The following is a 15,060-nucleotide window of genomic DNA, read 5'->3' as shown; positions in this document are numbered from 1 at the left end:
GCAATCTGACTCTCAGAACTTTCTGGGTTGCTCAGTTACTATTTCACAGCTGCAGAGTTGGCGCTCTGGGCCTGGGATGTGCTCTACAGGGAAAACCGGAATTAGTCCAGGATATGTAGCAGTGAGCAAACCCCTCACAGGCCCATGGGTCTTCCCTCTGCGCAGGTGTAAACCTTTCAAAGTCCCGCATGACTCTACGCTGACCCCGCCCACCTCGTCGTCTTTGTCCCACGTGTGTCTGCAATACCTCACGTGATTGGCTTCCATCGCCGCTGTGGTCCCACCCTGTTGTAGCGAGGTTTCCGATTGGGGGAAACACACAGCTTGGCTCCCTTGGCGGTCTGAGCAGGCGGAAGCGAGCATGGCGGCCGCCGGGGCTGCGGCTACGGAACTAGGTATGGTGAACTTTGTGAGCAGGCTGCGACTGGAGGATTGCAGGGGTGTGAGAGGTCCCGGATGCCGGGGGATTGGGGTCGCGTCAGACGGGATCCCTTCAAACTTGGGCCAGGACGTGGGCTGGGGGCCTCCGAGGACCAGTTGCCGGGACTCTTCCGCGTGTGGGGTGGAGCAGGCAGCCAAACCCGGTTCCTGCGCCTCAAGTCAGTCCCCCTGCACCCGCAGAGGTGGCCCGGGGCAAGCGCGCCGCCCTCTTCTTCGCTGCGGTGGCCATCTTTCTGGGACTGCCGCTCTGGTGGAAGACCACGGAGACGTACCGGGCCCCGTTGCCTTATTCCCAGATCAGTGGGCTGAATGCCCTGCAGGTGAGATCTTGGTGGAGGAGGGCGCAGGGACAGCCCGCCGCAAGGTGGAGACTCAGCTGATGGCCCCGATGTTCCTTCCCTCAGCTCCGGCTCATGGTGCCAGTCACTGTCGTGTTTACCCGGGAGTCAGTGCCCCTGGACGACCAGGAGAAGCTGCCCTTCACCGTTGTGCATGAGCGAGAGATCCCTTTGAAATGTGAGCTCCTGGGGGGCCGAAGGGGTGGTCAGGGCTGCCTTTAGGGTCTGAACCAGCCAGACCTGAAACCCCAGAGAGAAGGAGCGTGGGCGCCCATAACTTACTTTTAAAACATCTCAGAATGAGAGGCTAGGAAAAAAACTGGCCATTATGGTGGTTGATTATATGCCACCTGATTAGAAGCAGTTGATGCCCGTCAGAGTATAGGGGAGGAAATAGAAATACTGGAAAGAACAAAAGAGTTTGGGATTAAATTGGATGTATGTTCAGGGGCTATTCAGTTTATGACACGCTTTATTGAGTGTTAGGCACTTCTCTTAGTTACCAGGGATTTGAGGGATGAAGTTCACAGTCACATAGGGGAGAAAGAAACATAGGTTAAAAAAAAAATTATGGAAGGCTGGAGATCTAGTTCAGTGGTAGAGTTGTGTAAGACCCTGGGTTTGATTCCCAGCATCTCAAAAAAGAAAGAAGTAAATTACTGTAGAAGTATACAAGAAAAAAAAAAAAAAAGAAACAGGGATTGCACTTAAGAAAGCATTTAACTGTCTGGAAGGAAAGAAAGGCAGAAAAGATTTTGAGGGAAGTAGGTTTTGTTTTTCTTTTTCTTTTTAATGGTACTGGAGTTTGAACTCAGGGCCTCATGCTTGGTAGGCAGGCGCTCTACCACTTGAGCCACTCTGCCAACTCCTTAAATAGGTTTTTTTTTTTTTAATTTTTATTTTTTTATTATTCATATGTTCATACAATGCTTGGGTCATTTCTCTCCCCTGCCCCCACCCCCTCCCTTACCACCCCTTAAATAATTTTTAAAGGATAAATGGGAAGGGAAGAGAGAATTCCAGGCAGAGGGAATAGCATGAGCTAGGAGTAAGGATAACTAATGTTAGTTGTTGCTTACTGTTTGTCAGAAACTAGTGAAGCATGTTGCTTGACAAATATTGCCTCATTTAATCCTTCCTAACATCATGATCTCCATTTTATAAATGAAGAAACAGATTAGAGTTTCTGACTCACCTAGGATCATGCAGCTAGAAAGTGGTGGAGCTGGGATTAGATCCGGGCCTGATGGATTCCAGTGTTCAAGCTTTTAACTAACAAACTATACTCCTCTTGTGTAAAAGCATGAAGGGGTGAATGAGTGTGTTTGGGATCCGTGAGCTCTTTTACCTTACTGGAATGTGAAGTGAATGGTGGGAGTGACTGGAGATACAGGCTGAGTTCCACACTGTGGAGTGCCTTTGTTTCATTTTCTAGCTCTTGGTCAAGATTTTTTTTTAATATTTTATTTATATTTTGGCAGCAGTGTGGGGTTTGAACTTAGGGCTTCACATTTGCTAGGCAGGGCACTCTACCACTTGAGCTATGCTGCCAGCTCAAGATTTAAGAAAAAAAAAAAAATCTGCCTGGCGCTAGTGGCTCATGCCTGTAATCCTAGCTACTCAGTAGGCAGCGATCAGGAAGATCGAAATTCGAAGCCAGCTGGGCAAATAGTTCACGAGACCCTATCTCGAAAATACCCATCACAAAAAAGGCTAGCAGAGTGGCTCAAGGTGAAGTCCCTGAGTTCGAGCCCTGGTACCACAAAAAAAAAAAAAAAAAAATCATACTTCCTATGGTACAGCCAAACATACACACACATTTTGTTTTTCTAAACAAATATCAGATTATACTTCTCATGTTAGTTTGCAGTTTGTTTGATTATTCTTTTATTTATTTGGCAATACTGGAGTTTGAACTCAGGGCCTTGTGCTTGCTAGACAGGTGCTTTGCACTTGAGCCATGCTTCCCAGCTCTCTTGTTTTAATTAGTTTTTGGATAGGGTCTTGTGTTTTTGTCTGGGGCTGCCCTCAGACACTGATCGTCCTACCTGTACCTTCCCAAATAGCTAGACTCACAGGTACATGCCACAATGCCTGGTTTGTTGACTGAAGTGGGATCTCCATAACATTTTGCCTGGGCTGGCCTTGAATTGTGATCCTCCCAAGTATTACAGGTATGTACCACCACACATAAACTTATGTACTTATTTTTTAAGTCAGGGTCTTACTTTGTAATGTAGTCTAGCTGGCTTCCAACTCTTGGTCTTCCTTTGTCAGTCTCTGGAATGCTGGGATATGCCACCAAGCTTAGCTAATTTGATTGTTTTTAATTTACCATGGACGTCTTCATATTTGGTGACACAGTATTTAATAATACAGCATTCTGTGGAGGTAGTGGTAGAAAGACCAAGAGTAAGGAATGTGGTATATGTATTTGGGTGAGGTTAATGTCTCTAAACCTTAGTTTCCTTATCTTTTAAGTAAGATTGTTATTCATTTACTCAACAAATATTTATTGAGTACTATGTCGGATACTATTCTAGTTGCTAGTGATAAAACAGGGAACAAAACAGACAAAAAGAACAGACAATAAAAAAGACAAATATATGTTAGATGGTAGTAGAAGAAAAATAGAGCAGTGTAGGGCAGGGCAATAAGCAGGTTTTCTTGGGGAACAGGAGGTGATTGCAGTTTTAAAACTGGCCAAGGAATGGTAGAGTACCTGCTTTGCAAACTTGAAACCCTGCATTCAAACCTCAGTTCCACCAAAAACACAAAAGCAAAAAAAAACTGGCTAAGGAAGGGCTAATTAAAAAGAAGACATTTGGGCTGGTAGAGTGGCTCAAGATGTAGGCCCTGAGTTCAAACCTCAGTACTGGGGGGGGGGTAGCGGAAAGGACCTTTGAAGCCAGATGTCAATGGCTCACACCTGTAATTCTAACTTCCTTGATACTCAGGAGGCAGAGGTCAGGAGGATCAGTTTGAAGCCATCCCTGGGCAAAGTCATTTGTGAGACCCCATCTCAAAAATACCTAACAAAAAAAAGGGCTGGTAATGTGGTTCAAGTGGTAGAGTGCATGCCTAACAAGAATAAGGCCCTGAGTTCAAGCCCCAGTACTGCAGAAAGAGAGAGAAAGAAAAGAAGGAAGTTAGGAAGGAAGTTTAAGAAGTTTAAGGTCCTGAGGCAGAAGCAGGTGAAACCTTTCAGGAACATGGAGCATCTTATCGTGGTTGTTCTGGTGCAGATTAGGGAGAGAGAAAAGAATTAAGACCAGAGAGGAAGAGGGGCCAGATCTCACAGAAGCACACATAGGCCACACTGAGAATTTTGGCTTTTATTCTGGATGAGAAGGGAAGCCCTTGAAAGTTTTTTTGTTTTTGTTTTTGGTGGCACCGGTGTTTGAACTAAGGGCTTCATACTTGCAAAGCAGGTGCTCTACTCCTTGAGCCACACCTCCAGTCCATTTTGCTCTGGTTAGTTTGGAGATGGTGACTCTTGAACTATTTGCCTGGGCTGGCCTCAAACCTTGATGGTCATGATCTCAGCTTCCCAAGTAGCTAGGATTACAGGCATGAGCCACCAGCACCCAACTTGAAAGGTTTTTTGTTTGTTTTAATTTAAACATGACTACCATTATCACACCTAACTAAATTAGTAACAGTTCTTTACTATCATCTAATTCTCAGTCTACATTTATATTTCCCCAGTTATCTCAAAGGTATCCTTTCATAGCTAATTTATTCTAATCAGGCTTAACACGTTGTACTTTGTTAAATCTCTTTTGTACCTTTTATTTTATATCAGCTTCCCTTTACCCCACTCCCATTTTTTGTATCATCGATTTGTTGAAAAAGCCAGGTCATTTGTTTTATAGAACATCTCACATTCAGAATTTAGAAAATTGCTTCCTTGTAGTTTCATTTAACTTATTCCTCTAGTATCCATATTTTTATAAATTAGTAGTTAGATCTAAGGTTTGGTTAAAGCCAGGTTCAGTTTGGGATTTTTATTTATTTGAGATAGGGTCTTGCCATGTAGCTCACACTGACCTTGAACTCAGTATCCTCCTGCCTTAGTCTGTAATGGTTGCTTGTCCACTTTGAGTGATGCACTGGTTATTTAGTGAGTTTTGGTATTGTCAACCTGATCTCTATATTTTATAGAAGAGTTTCTCATCAACTTGCCATCTGATGGTTTTAATAGCTATTTGATTCTGGAATTGACTTCATTAGCAAAGTTGCCCAATGGCATTTTTTTTTCTTTTTTTGGCACTACTGGGATTTTGAACTCAGGGCTTCATGTTTGCTAAGCAAGCAGTTTACCACTTGAGCTATGCCCCCAGCCCTTGACCTGGAATTCTTCTACAAAGAAGAATTTTCAGATGCAGGTTGTCAAATTTTGGGGGCAAATAAGTCTGTTTGCGATGGCCATACATACAGATTAACTTAACAATATTTAATCTTTTTACCTAGGTATTTCCTGAGTATTTTTATGTCTTTTGTTATTGTGATTTTTTAAAAAAGATTATTTCCTAATTGGATATTGTTGGTATTTATGCAGCTATTGCTTTTTGTTTGTTTGTTGTTTCATTTGGCAGTACTGGGTTTGAACTTGGGGCCTTATACTTGACAGGCAGGCATTCTATGATTTGAGCCACATCCCCAGCCTGTGGCTATTGGTTTTGGCATATTTTTGTATCTAATTATCTTAACGAACTGTTACTAGTTCTAATAGTTTTTCAGTTGGTTCTCTTTTGATTTTCTTGAAAAATAATTATACTACTTCAAAAGTGGCCATTTTTTTCTTTTAAATATTTATGTTGTATTTTTCTTTCTTCTCTTACTGCATTGGACAGGAACTTCAGAAAGAACAATGCTGAATGGTAGAGGAGGTAGCAGGCATCCTTGCTTTATTACCAACTTTAATAGGATTGCATTTAGTGTTTTGTCGTTAAGTGTGTGCTTAGTTTTTTTTGTTTTTTAAACCAGGAATGTTTATTGAATTTAATTATTTTGGTCATCAATTGAAATGACCTTAGGGTTTTTCTCCTTTTACCTATTAATATAATGGAATTGACTCCCCAGTGGGAAGATATTTGAGGCTGAAGGACCAGTTTATACATAGGCAGAGGCAAGAACCAGGGCAGGAGGAAAAAGCAGGGTGCCGTGTGTTTGCTGTCACACATGCAGAAATGATTAGAGTTGGCTGTACCTCCCTGGTGCTTGGTCTTTCCCTGCAGTCAGTCATCTTGCTGGCCAGTGTTCTGACTGGGAAGGTGGGGAGGTCTAATGCTTGTCTTTCCTATCATGCTGTTTCCACTCCCTCCAGACAAAATGAAAATCAAATGCCGTTTCCAGAAGGCCTATCGGAGAGCTGTGGACCACGAGGAGGAGGCCCTGTCACTGGACAGTGTGCAAGGTACTAGAAGGGGCGATCACACCATTTTGACAAGATGCCCTCTTTTCCCTTCTGATCACCAAGTGTCTAATTTCCATGTTGTGTCTTAACCTCCTGGGGGAGCTGGGAATTGAGGTGCCTTGGGGTTTAGCCTGGGCCCCTGAGGGCCAGATGGCTGGACTGGCTTAACCAAGCCTGGCCTATGGCATTTATGAGTGTGAGTGGTGGGGGTAGGGGAGAAAGAATGGTGTCGCTTATGGTGTATCACCAACTCTTTTCCCCAGAGGCAGAAGCTATGTTAGCTGAGACTGAGAAGCAAGCAGAGGGCTCCCTGACTGTGTACGTGATCTCTGAACACTCCTCACTTCTTCCTCAGGTAGGGTAAGCTGAGAGGCTGAGGTCTTGCATTTTGTCTTCAGCTCATCCTCTCCCAGGTCCCCTCCTTTTGGCAGCGGCGCTCCCTGTATCTCCCATCTGCTACAGAAAACTATGCATCTTTTAAAAAAAGAATGCCAGTGGGAATTTATTCATTAACATTGACGTTGGGTCTTTTCTAACCCAAACCTTGTGTGTGGTTTAAAGCTATTTAAAGTGGAAAAAGTCTGTAGGATTAAAAAGTGGCTGAGTCTGACATGATGGTACTTGCCTATAATCCCGGTGCTTGGGAGGCTGAGACAGGAGTATCAGGCAAGGCCAACCTGGGATACATAGTGAGTTCGAGGCCAGCCTGTATTACATAGTGAGACCCTGTCTTAAAAAAAAAAAAAAAAAAAGCTGGATGACTTGTGATAATAATAATAATAATACAGGCGATACAGTCACCTTTTTATATTAGGAGCAGAAGATTGGGTGGGAGCTGTGCCATTTACCATTTTCTTTTTGAATTAATAATGAAATATTTAATTCTTATTAAAAAAATGAAAGATGCTGAGAAAGGTGGTGATGTTTGTAATCCCAGCTACTCAGGAGGTCGAGATTGGAAGAATCATTGTTCAGGACCAGCCAAGGCAAAAGTTAATGAGACTCCCAGTCAGCCAGGCGTGCTGTTGTGAACCTGTGGTCTCAGCTAGGCAGGAGGCCTGGGCAAGTTAGCCCCATACAAGAATGGGAGACCCTATCTGAAAGATAAAGCAGAAAAGGCCAGATGTGTGACTCAAGTGGTAGAGCACCAGCCTCGCAAGTACAAGGCTGAGTTTAAACCCCAGTACCACCAAAATTAAAAAAAAAAAAAGGAAAGAAAATTTTAATGACTATCCATGTGCCTACCTCCAGCTTGCAAACTTCAGTGTAATAATATAGCTGAAGCCTGTAATCTCCACAGTTATATTCTATTCCCTTTTAGTGTCAGGTGACACTAAACAATAGTGACACTATAAACAATATATTTTGTTTTGCATTAGTTTTGAATTTATGTAAATACATAATACAGTACATGTTCTGCAACTTTAATTTTGTTCACCATTTCTGGTTGGGAGAATTATCTGTGATAATATGCGTAGTCGAGTCTGTTTCATTGTATAAACATAATTTACCCATTCTGTGGCTGATGGACATTTGAATTATTTCCATGTTTTCACCATTAGCTGTAAATTACTGTTGTCAATATTCTTACACTTGCATTTTTGCCATGAGCCATTTTCATAGATCAAAGTTTCCAGTTTGGTAATTCTGTTTTTCTTCCTCACCATCTCTTGGCATGCTGAGCCATTTTACCAACACCTGAAAATTTAAATGTTGCCTGGACCTGTATCTGCTTGGAAAGAAAAGGGAATGGAAATACATGAGAACACTCACATGAACTTACAGCTCAGAAATACTGAGTTAATAGCTCGCGATGAGAGAGGGACAAGTGGCAAAAAGCCAAACTCAGGAGCCAGAGATGGGTGTGTTGGCATGTATGTCTGTAATTCTAGCACTTGGGAGACTGAGGCAGGGAGACTGTGAGTTTGAGGCCAGCCTGCAAGACACTGTCTCAATAAAACAACAAGGGGCGGGGTTGGGGATTTAGCTCAGTGGATGCAAGGCCCTGAGTTCAGTCCCCAGCACCTAAAAAAAAAAAACAAGGGAAAAAGACAGGAGCCACAGTGCCTTTCTGCTTTCGTCACTGAGCCATGGCATTCTGTCCCTGGCTTACTCTTACAGGACATGATGAGCTACATTGGGCCTGAAAGAACAGCGGTCGTGCGTGGGATAATGCATCGGGAGGCTTTTAACATCATTGGCCGCCGCATAATCCAGGTAGCCCAGGCCATGTCTTTGACTGAGGATGTACTTGCTGCTGCTCTCGCTGACCACCTCCCAGAGGACAAGTGGAGCTCTGATAAGAGGCGGCCTCTCAAGTCCAGCTTGGGTAGGGCACAGGGCTTTGCCATGGGAGGGGAAACAAAATGAATTGTGTGGAGCAGGAGGATTGGAATCTGCATGCAAACTCCTTACTCATTCTCTGGTCTCAACTTTTTCTTAAAGCACTTGGTGTTCTCATCCCAGTTTTATCTTCCCCTCGGTTCCATGATGGCAACTTAGCCCCATTCCAGAGGAGAAACAAGTTCAGTGTATGAAGGAGATAGGCTGCCCCTCTTCCTTGATCCACAGCAGTCTCTGACTTTCCTGACTCTGTTTCTGTAGGCTATGAGATCACCTTTAGTTTACTCAACCCGGACCCCAAATCCCATGATGTTCACTGGGACATTGAAGGGGCTGTCCAGCACTACGTGCAGCCCTTCCTGAATGCCCTCAGTGCTGCTGGTAACTTCTCTGTGGACTCCCAGGTGAGACTGGGAGCGAGTTCAGGTGTTGTTTTCAGAAACTATACACATTTAATGTTGAAATGTGCATCTGTTCTTCCATCTCCTAAAGCTTGATGATTTGCTAGTGTAGGTGTCTGTATGCTAGTGTTATAAGGGCAAGTACTGACCAGGGAATGGTGGGTGGGGGGAGACGTGTGTGCATGCATGACTCTGTCTGTCCATTTGTCCCTTGAGGCAGGTTCTAGTGTCTTTCCTTCCTTGGTGTCCAGCAGGAAGTTCCATCAATGCGTTTTCCTTATGGCTACCTTTAGAACTTATTTAGCAAGTTGTGCCTAGATGTTAGGGCTATCAGCCATCCTGAAGGACTTTATTTATTTATTTTTTTTTCTTTTATTATTCATATGTGCATACAAGGCTTGGGTCATTTCACCCCCCTGCCCCCACCCCCTCCCTTACCACCCACTCCACCCCCTCCCTCTCCCCCCCACCCCCTCAATACCCAGCAGAAACTATTTTGCCCTTATTTCTAATTTTGTTGTAGAGAGAGTATAAGCAATAGTAGGAAGGAACAAGGGTTTTTGCAGGTTGAGATAAGGATAGCTATACAGGGCATTGACTCACATTGATTTCCTGTGCATGGGTGTTACCTTCTAGGTTAATTCTTTTTGATCTAACCTTTTCTCTAGTTCCTGTTCCCCTTTTCCTATTGGCCTCAGTTGCTTTTAAGGTATCTGCTTTAGTTTCTCTGCGTTTATTTATTTTTTTAAAGTAGGTGAATATAATAACTAAACATATGAAGAATGTAGCTTTTTGGTATCATACTGTGTCCTTGTAGGGAAAACATGGGAGAAATGTTATCACGTCTTGGTAGTGGGAGTGGTTGTTTCTGAATAACTAGCTTAATTTGATCTTGTAGACAGTGAACTATGCTGTTCTTTGTTTCCCTCCTTTTTTTTTTTAGGCTGTTGGGAAACCTGGTAAAATACATGGTTTTCAAAGCATGTATTTAGTGTAGTAACTCTATCCTTGAATTCATTATTTTCTTTCCTACACTTATTTTCTCTTAGCCTTGATTTTTATCCTCTATATTTTCCTTTGTCCTGATTGTGTCTTTTTAAGGCACCTCAAATCTTTTTTGGGAGAAAATGTACTGCAAATCAATATACAAAATAACCCCCTGTTTCTTTGCTCCACAGATCCTTTATTATGCAGTGTTGGGAGTAAATCCCCGTTTTGACCCAGCCTCATCCAGCTACTACTTGGCCATGCATAGCCTCCCCCATGTCATCAATCCAGTGGAGTCCCGGTTGGGTGAGCTCCTAAGGATAACAGTATTTCTGTCAGACCAGGGAGGGATCCTGAAGGCATAACTTAAGGTTGAAGGGGTATTGTATATACCAGGTTGGGTTGATCTGAGAGGACTGGAGAGATTTAAGCTTCTTTTTCATCTTGTTTTGTTGTCCTCTCCATCTTTACACCTGTGTTACCCAAAATCATCTATTAAACATTCCCAGTACCTTTTACAAATGAATGGCTAGGCTGGTTCTGTCTTCTTGAAAGCCACTTAGGAAAGATCCAGTCATACATGTAGGCAAGGCAGCAAAAGCACATTAGGCAGAATTTGAATGGACAGTTGTGCTGATTGAGGTGGAAGAACCTTAAGGCTAGGATTATAGTCTTTCGTTTTTGGGGTGGAGTCTAGGAAGAATAGGTTTATATGGCAGATCAAAGGTGAGCATATCACTAATTGTCAAGCACTGGAAATAGGCCAGTGTGGACTGAGTGTTATGAGAGTCCTCAGCAAATTCCTTCTCCATTCCTTCTTTCATTTAGTGGCAAACAGTAGCTGAGGGACTGCTTTGTGGCAGTGCTAAGTACAGAGACAGAAAGGCAGTTCAGGCAAAGGGAACTACAAGCTTAGCTGTAGAAGAGAAAGAACATAGACATTTAGGGAGATCAGTATAGGTTAGTGTGACTGAAATGTGAGTGAGTGACCAAAGATGAGGCTGGCAAGGCAGATAGATGCCAGATCATAAAAGACGATGTTAACGTGGTGTGAAGGTCATTGAGAGATAACAGGGAACTGAGGTCAGATTTGTACAAGTGCATAAAACTAATTACAGTAATGGGGTGTAATTGGTTATGGCCAAATGAGCTGTCTTACCTGGTTGAGGATGGCCTCTTCAAGGAGAGGAGACTCTAGGGGCATTCTGGGGATAAGGACTATGCACCATCTATGTGGTACATCTGGGGAGAAATTCATAGGTCCTTTACCACAGAAACCCAGGACAGGAAGATATCCTAGTGATTATCAGGTAAGGAAATGAAGTCCCAGAGTAAATAACTGGGAAATTGGAAGCTGACCTAGAACTAATGTAGATCCAACATGTTTTGGTATCCTAACTGCTTTTCTCTTTGTACTACAGGATCCAGTGCTGCCTCCCTGTACCCTGTGCTCAACTTTCTGCTGTACGTGCCTGAGCTTGCCCATTCCCCTCTATACATTCAGGACAAGGATGGGGTTCCAGTGGCCACCAATGCCTTCCATAGTCCTCGCTGGGGTGGTATTATGGTAATGTCATGTATTGCAGATCCCAAAGCCCATGTATCAGGGATAGACAGATACTTCCCTGAAATTCTTCCTTCAGCTTTTCTCTGGGGGGGTCCAGTGGGAGAGGAGCAGGCACCAGGGAGGTGAGTTCTGTGTGTTTGTGTCCTTCCTCTGCTAGGCCTGCTATTTCTTATTCAGTGTTTTCTCTACTGGGACCCTTTTTCACTTACCAGTTTGCACTTAGGACTAGCCTGTATCCATCTTAGATCCTGGCTCTGTCTGTGGAAGTCTTGCAAGTTTGGGAACCTTGTCTCCCCTGTTAGACGGGGAGGTCTTCATGGGGTGGAAACTCTAAAATGGTATAAAAACCCTTTTTATTTTACATGAGTTTTGAGGGGTTAATTGAGATAATTTACTTAAAGTACCTCATAGTAGGTACTCAAAAAAAATGTTAACTCTGCCACTGGGTTTGTAGGGTGCCAAGGGCAGAGCTATGGACAGTCCCGTGTGATGTTGTGGCAACCTCTTTCCCTCCCTTTCAGGTATACAATGTTGACCCCAAAGGTTATAATGCCTCGGAGCTGCCAGTGAGAGTCGAGGTGGACATGGTGCGAGTGATGGAGGTGTTCCTGGCTCAGTTGCGGTGAGGCCCTGTGTGATCCACTTGGAGCCGTGACCACCGAGAGTGTGACCAGTCTCCTTGGTTGTGAAGGGAGATTGCAGAGTGAAATGAAATCTCACCTGGTAGTGATACCTCAACTGTGCCTAGAGCTTTAGGCAAGCCAAGAATGGTTTCCATGGGTGGCTTCATCCTTCCCCTAAGAAAGATAAGTAGCCGACAATACCCGTTTTCAGGAAGATAGACTCATGGAACTCAAGTACCTGGATGTGATTTAGGGGTGCTTAAGAAAACAGTTATTGATTCTTATGCTAACTGACAGGTTGAGAGTTACTGCCTGAAGCCCTGTGTTGAGAATTCTAAGGCTGTGTCTGGGCTCATCAGGAACAAACACTCTGATTCGCAATGTTTGCCATGGGTGCAGCCTTAAATACACACATGCCTTGTCAAAGGTGGTCCTGGATCATCCCTTAGCTCAGTTGCATTGTGTCACTTATCCAAAGGGGCTAGAGAGAAAGGATTAAACTAAGTTGGTGTTATCAGAAATATTTTAACCACAGAAGCTTTTTCAAATAAGATCTTGAAAGTTCAGTATAGAAGTGGGTAAAAACAGAAATACTGGTTGGAGCAGGATTCGGGGCTCTGGATTACCTGGAGTTGCTGCTTACTCCCCACAAGCCCTGTGGTTCTCTGTAAGATTGAAAATCTCTTTTCTTAGGGCAGATATTTTAGGAATCTTAAGCCATTGTCTCCCATCTTTTGGTTGCAGCAACCTTGATCTTCTTTCACTGTTCCCACAGGCTGCTCTTTGGGATTGCTCAGCCCCAGGTGCCTTCAAAATGCCTTCTTTCAGGGCCTAGGAGTAAAGGGTTAATGACCTGGGAGCTAGACCGGCTGCTCTGGGCTCGGTCAGTGGAGAACCTGGCCACAGCCACTACCACCCTCACCTCCCTGGCCCAGCTTCTGGGCAAGATCAGCAACATTGTCATCAAGGATGATGTGGCATCTGAGGTAAGTGGGGAGAGGATGGATGGATTCTGTGGCCTAGAATTGGAGTGACTAATGAGGACCAGGGTATATATGAGCATGCGATCCTTCAACACCCAGGCTTCCTCTAGATGGCTTTCCAGCTCCCTAGCAGGGGTCTAGATGAAGGTGTCAAGCTGACCCTCAGTAAACCACAGCCTTTTTAGACTGACTGACCTCCATATATCCTGGGTAGACTCCAGGTAACCTCTCTGGTAGATGGAAGGCATAGGAGGGTCCCCACTCATCCCTTGGACATATTGGTGACCCCATCTCCTCCTCTTCCTAGGTATATAGGGCTGTTGCTGCAGTCCAGAAGGCAGCAGAGGAGTTGGCCTCTGGGCATCTGTCATCTGCCTTCATTGCCAGCCAGGAAGCAGTGACATCCTCTGAACGTGCCTTTTTTGACCCCTCACTCCTCCACCTCCTTTATTTCCCTGATGACCAGAAATTTGCCATCTATATCCCACTCTTCCTGCCTATGGCTGTGCCTATCCTCCTGTCACTGGTCAAGATCTTCCTGGAGACGCGCAAGTCCTGGAAAAAGCCTGAGAAGATAGACTGAGGGTGGGGGCAACCTCTCAGTAGGAAATCTACCTTTCTGGCCAAGGTGGGAGGTGTTATTGAGACACACATAAGCAAGGCCTGCTGGGATTGACTTATTTGTCACCAGTCTTTGTTGGCTCTCCAATAACCAAAGGACAACATTGTAAGATGAGTTCATCTTTCCTTCCCATTCCGCTGGCTCTGGTTCTCCACCATCACTCCCAGGAGCCTCAGAAGACACCATCATCTGGGTCTTGAAATCTGGCTTGAACTTGAAGGCACCTGCATATCTCCCTGTGGTCTGTCTCTTACCATAGCATGCTCCTGAACTGAGAAGGAGCACTGGGAGAAAGCCCTGGGTTGGATTGTAGCTCCCTGCCCTTCCTTGCTTCTCTCTGAGCCCAGGAACAGGCCACCTCTGGAACATTCTTCCTTACTCCCCTCCCTCCTGGCTGGCTTCACCTGTTGGGTATAACCTGAGACTGGGAGGCAGCAGCTCAGACCTGGTGCTGTGTGTGTGGCAGAGATTCCCTTCACCCTGTCAGAGAGCAGTGTAGTATGATGGGGAAGGTTCCCGACTTGGAATCCAACAGATCTGAATTTAAACCCTTGCTTTTGCACATAACTGACTGGGGAGCTTTGGATAAGCCACTTATCCCCGAGCGTTAGTTTTTCATTTGTTTAATGGCACTGATAATATCTCCTTCATAAGGTGGTTGTGAGCATCAAATGTGATAAGTAGGTGAAAGCGGCATGCTAGGCTCTTTTTAAAAATATGTATATTAGGCTCTTAATAAATACTGGTTGAATATGAGCTGATTTGAAGTATGAGCATCACTTTCATTCATGTGTGACTAACAGGCTGGTATCTTTCCTGCACTCACAGGACCGCAGTGTTCTGCGTGGTGGGGTGTCCTTGCTGCCTCACTGTCCTGTAGAGCAGGGTCTTAGGGTGGCAGTGCATCCAGGCTGTGGTCTCTGGCGTGTCCTGGGCTTCCCAAGGCTGTTAGCATCTGCTTCTACTTTGTAGCAGTGAAAACCCTCAGATACTCATTTATCAGTTAAAATTGAGTACCAGCTACAAGCAGTACTGTGCTTTCTGGCAGCTGGTTTTTCAGGCAGAAGAGTCAGTGAACAAATAATTTCACATAATGCATTAGAAGGAAAAAAACAGCCAGGCACCTGTGGCTCATGCCTGTAACCCTAGCTTCTTGGGAGGCTGAGATCTGGAGGATTGAAGTTTGAGACCAGCCTGTTCCAAGACTCCATCTCCAAAATAACCAGAGCAAAAATGGACGGAAGGTGTGGCTGAAGAGGTAGAGCTCATGCTTCCTAAGCGCAGAATGCCCCGAGTTTAAAACCCCAGTCTCAGTCTCACCCAAAAACAGGCTAGT

The 15,060-nt window shown here is 44.5% G+C and overlaps 1 protein-coding gene across 2 annotated transcripts; it reads left to right on the top strand.

Annotated features, from left to right (window-relative positions):
* Positions 1-264: 264 nt before the first annotated feature.
* Positions 265-14,480, top strand: Pigs (phosphatidylinositol glycan anchor biosynthesis class S). Of its 2 annotated transcripts, XM_020162950.2 has the most exons (12): positions 265-395; positions 622-761; positions 846-957; positions 6,109-6,198; positions 6,462-6,553; positions 8,320-8,527; positions 8,803-8,945; positions 10,121-10,235; positions 11,351-11,496; positions 12,018-12,118; positions 12,895-13,105; positions 13,410-14,480. In XM_020162950.2, exons 1-12 carry the CDS (start codon positions 362-364, stop codon positions 13,683-13,685), a joined length of 1,668 nt encoding a protein of 555 aa, XP_020018539.1. In that variant the 5' UTR covers positions 265-361; the 3' UTR covers positions 13,686-14,480. The 2 variants fall into 2 exon arrangements, with proteins under 2 accessions (XP_020018539.1, XP_020018540.1); XM_020162951.2 differs by lacking the exons at positions 265-395; positions 622-761; positions 846-957 and adding an exon at positions 2,846-2,953.
* The last annotated feature ends 580 nt before the right edge of the window (positions 14,481-15,060 follow it).

The sequence above is a fragment of the Castor canadensis genome, chromosome 11, assembly GCF_047511655.1.
Source record: "Castor canadensis chromosome 11, mCasCan1.hap1v2, whole genome shotgun sequence".
Classification (NCBI taxonomy): Eukaryota; Metazoa; Chordata; class Mammalia; order Rodentia; family Castoridae; genus Castor; species Castor canadensis.
The sequence above is the reverse complement of the archived record's forward strand: the minus strand, read 5'-3'. Positions and strand labels throughout refer to the sequence as shown.